Source organism: Penaeus vannamei, chromosome 26 (genome assembly GCF_042767895.1).
Source record: "Penaeus vannamei isolate JL-2024 chromosome 26, ASM4276789v1, whole genome shotgun sequence".
Classification (NCBI taxonomy): domain Eukaryota; kingdom Metazoa; phylum Arthropoda; class Malacostraca; order Decapoda; family Penaeidae; genus Penaeus; species Penaeus vannamei.
The window spans coordinates 18606199-18608698 of record NC_091574.1 but is presented as its reverse complement, the minus strand read 5'-3'; the positions used below and the strand labels follow the sequence as shown (position 1 = coordinate 18608698).

Here is a 2500-nt window from a genome sequence, read left to right as displayed (position 1 = left end):
CCTCTGATGCCGAATATCAACGAGATAAGAGACACTTTATTTCCCGAAGTTATCCTAGAGCCAGCAGTAGTCCATTTCAAGTGAAGTATTGCCTCTCGAGTCTAAACTTAGCACGCATTCTGGGGTCTCCTTCTCAGTCCTTATGGTCTGCTGTGTTGATAGGGGCAACGGTGGTCTGCTTTGTTGATAGGGGCAACAGTGATCTGCTGTGTTGATAGGGGCAACAGTGGTCTGCTGTGTTGATAGGGGCAACAGTGGTCTGCTGTATTGATAGGGGCAACAGTGGTCTGCTGTGTTGATAGGGGTAACAGTGGTCCGCTGTGTTGATAGGGGCAACAGTGGTCTGCTGTGTTGATAGGGGCCACCGTGGTCTGCTGTATTGATAGGGGCAACGGTGGTCTGCTTTGTTAATAGGGGCAACAGTGGTCTGCTTTGTTAATAGGGGCAACGGTGGTCTGCTGTATTGATAGGGGCAACAGTGGTCTGCTGTGTTGATAGGGGCAACAGTGGTCTGCTGTATTGATAGGGGCCACCGTGGTCTGCTGTATTGATAGGGGCAACAGTGGTCTGCTGTGTTGATAGGGGCAACAGTGGTCTGCCTTGTTAATAGGGGCAACAGTGGTCTGCTGTATTGATAGGGGCAACAGTGATCTGCTGTGTTGATAGGGGCAACAGTGATCTGCTGTGTTGATAGGGGGGACAGTGGTCTCCTGTGTTGATAGGGGCAACAGTGGTCTGCTGTGTTGATAGGGGCCACCGTGGTCTGCTGTATTTATGGGGGCAACAGTGGTCTGCTGTGTTGATAGGGGCAACAGTGGTCTGCTGTATTGATAGGGGCCACCGTGGTCTGCTGTATTGATAGGGGCAACAGTGGTCTGCTGTGTTGATAGGGGCAACAGTGGTCTCCTATGTTGATAGGGGCAACAGTGGTCTCTTGTGTTGATAGGGGGGACAGTGGTCTGGTGTATTGATAGCGGCAACAGTGGTCTGCTGTGTTGATAGGGGAAACAGTGGTCTGCTGTAATGATAGGGGCAATAGTGGTCTGCTGTGTTGATAGGGGCAACGGTGGTCTGCTGTAATGATAGGGGCAACAGTGGTCTGCTGTGTTGATAGGGGAAACAGTGGTCTGCTGTGTTGATAGGGGAATCAGTGGTCTGCTGTGTTGATAGGGGCAACAGTGATCTGCTGTGTTGATAGGGGCCACCGTGGTCTGCTGTATTGATAGGGGCAACGGTGGTCTGCTTTGTTAATAGGGGCAACAGTGGTCTGCTTTGTTAATAGGGGCAACGGTGGTCTGCTGTATTGATAGGGGCAACAGTGGTCTGCTGTATTGATAGGGGCCACCGTGGTCTGCTGTATTGATAGGGGCCACCGTGGTCTGCTGTAATGATAGGGGCAATAGTGGTCTGCTGTGTTGATAGGGGCAACAGTGGTCTGCTGTGTTGATAGGGGCAACAGTGGTCTCCTGTGTTGATAGGGGGGACAGTGGTCTGCTGTAATGATAGGGGCAACAGTGGTCTGCTGTGTTGATAGGGGCAACGGTGGTCTGCTGTAATGATAGGGTCAACAGTGGTCTGCTGTGTTGATAGGGGAAACAGTGGTCTGCTGTGTTGATAGGGGCAACGGTGGTCTGCTGTAATGATAGGGTCAACAGTGGTCTGCTGTGTTGATAGGGGAAACAGTGGTCTGCTGTAATGATAGAGGCCACCGTGGTCTGCTGTGTTGATAGGGGCAACAGTGGTCTGCTGTGTTGATAGGGGCAACAGTGGTCTGCTGTATTGATAGCGGCAACAGTGGTCTGCTGTGTTGATAGGGGCAACGGTGGTCTGCTGTAATGATAGGGGAAACAGTGGTCTGCTGTGTTGATAGGGGAAACAGTGGTCTGCTGTGTTGATAGGGGCAACGGTGGTCTGCTGTAATGATAGGGTCAACAGTGGTCTGCTGTGTTGATAGGGGAAACAGTGGTCTGCTGTGTTGATAGGGGCAACGGTGGTCTGCTGTAATGATAGGGTCAACAGTGGTCTGCTGTGTTGATAGGGGAAACAGTGGTCTGCTGTGTTGATAGGGGCAACAGTGGTCTGCTGTAATGATAGAGGCCACCGTGGTCTGCTGTGTTGATAGGGGCAACAGTGGTCTGCTGTGTTGATAGGGGCAACAGTGGTCTGCTGTATTGATAGCGGCAACAGTGGTCTGCTGTGTTGATAGGGGCCACCATGGTCTGCTGTGTTGATAGGGGCCACCGTGGTCAGCTGTGTTGATAGGGGCCACCGTGGTCTGCTGTGTTGATAGGGGCCACCGTGGTCTGCTGTAATGATAAGGGCCACCGTGGTCTGCTGTGTTGATAGGGGCCACCGTGGTCTGCTGTGTTGATAGGGGCCACCGTGGTCAGCTGTGTTGATAGGGGCCACCGTGGTCTGCTGTGTTGATAGGGGCCACCGTGGTCTGCTGTGTTGATAGGGGCCACCGTGGTCTGCTGTGTTGATAGGGGCCACCGTGGTC

At 52.7% G+C, this 2500-nt stretch overlaps 1 protein-coding gene across 1 annotated transcript in view; it reads right to left on the bottom strand.

The window, feature by feature from the left end:
• Window positions 1–54: 54 nt before the first annotated feature.
• Window positions 55–2500, bottom strand: part of LOC113810718 (mucin-2) — a 3603-nt gene continuing 1157 nt past the window's right edge. The window contains exons 3-5 of the mRNA XM_070139788.1: window positions 1300–2500; window positions 422–1214; window positions 55–374 (exon numbers count right to left, since the gene is read on the bottom strand). The exon at window positions 1300–2500 is cut by the window's right edge and continues 86 nt beyond it. Of these exons, the coding sequence (XP_069995889.1) occupies window positions 55–374; window positions 422–1214; window positions 1300–2500 (2314 nt within the window). The remainder of the gene's footprint in view (window positions 375–421; window positions 1215–1299) is intronic.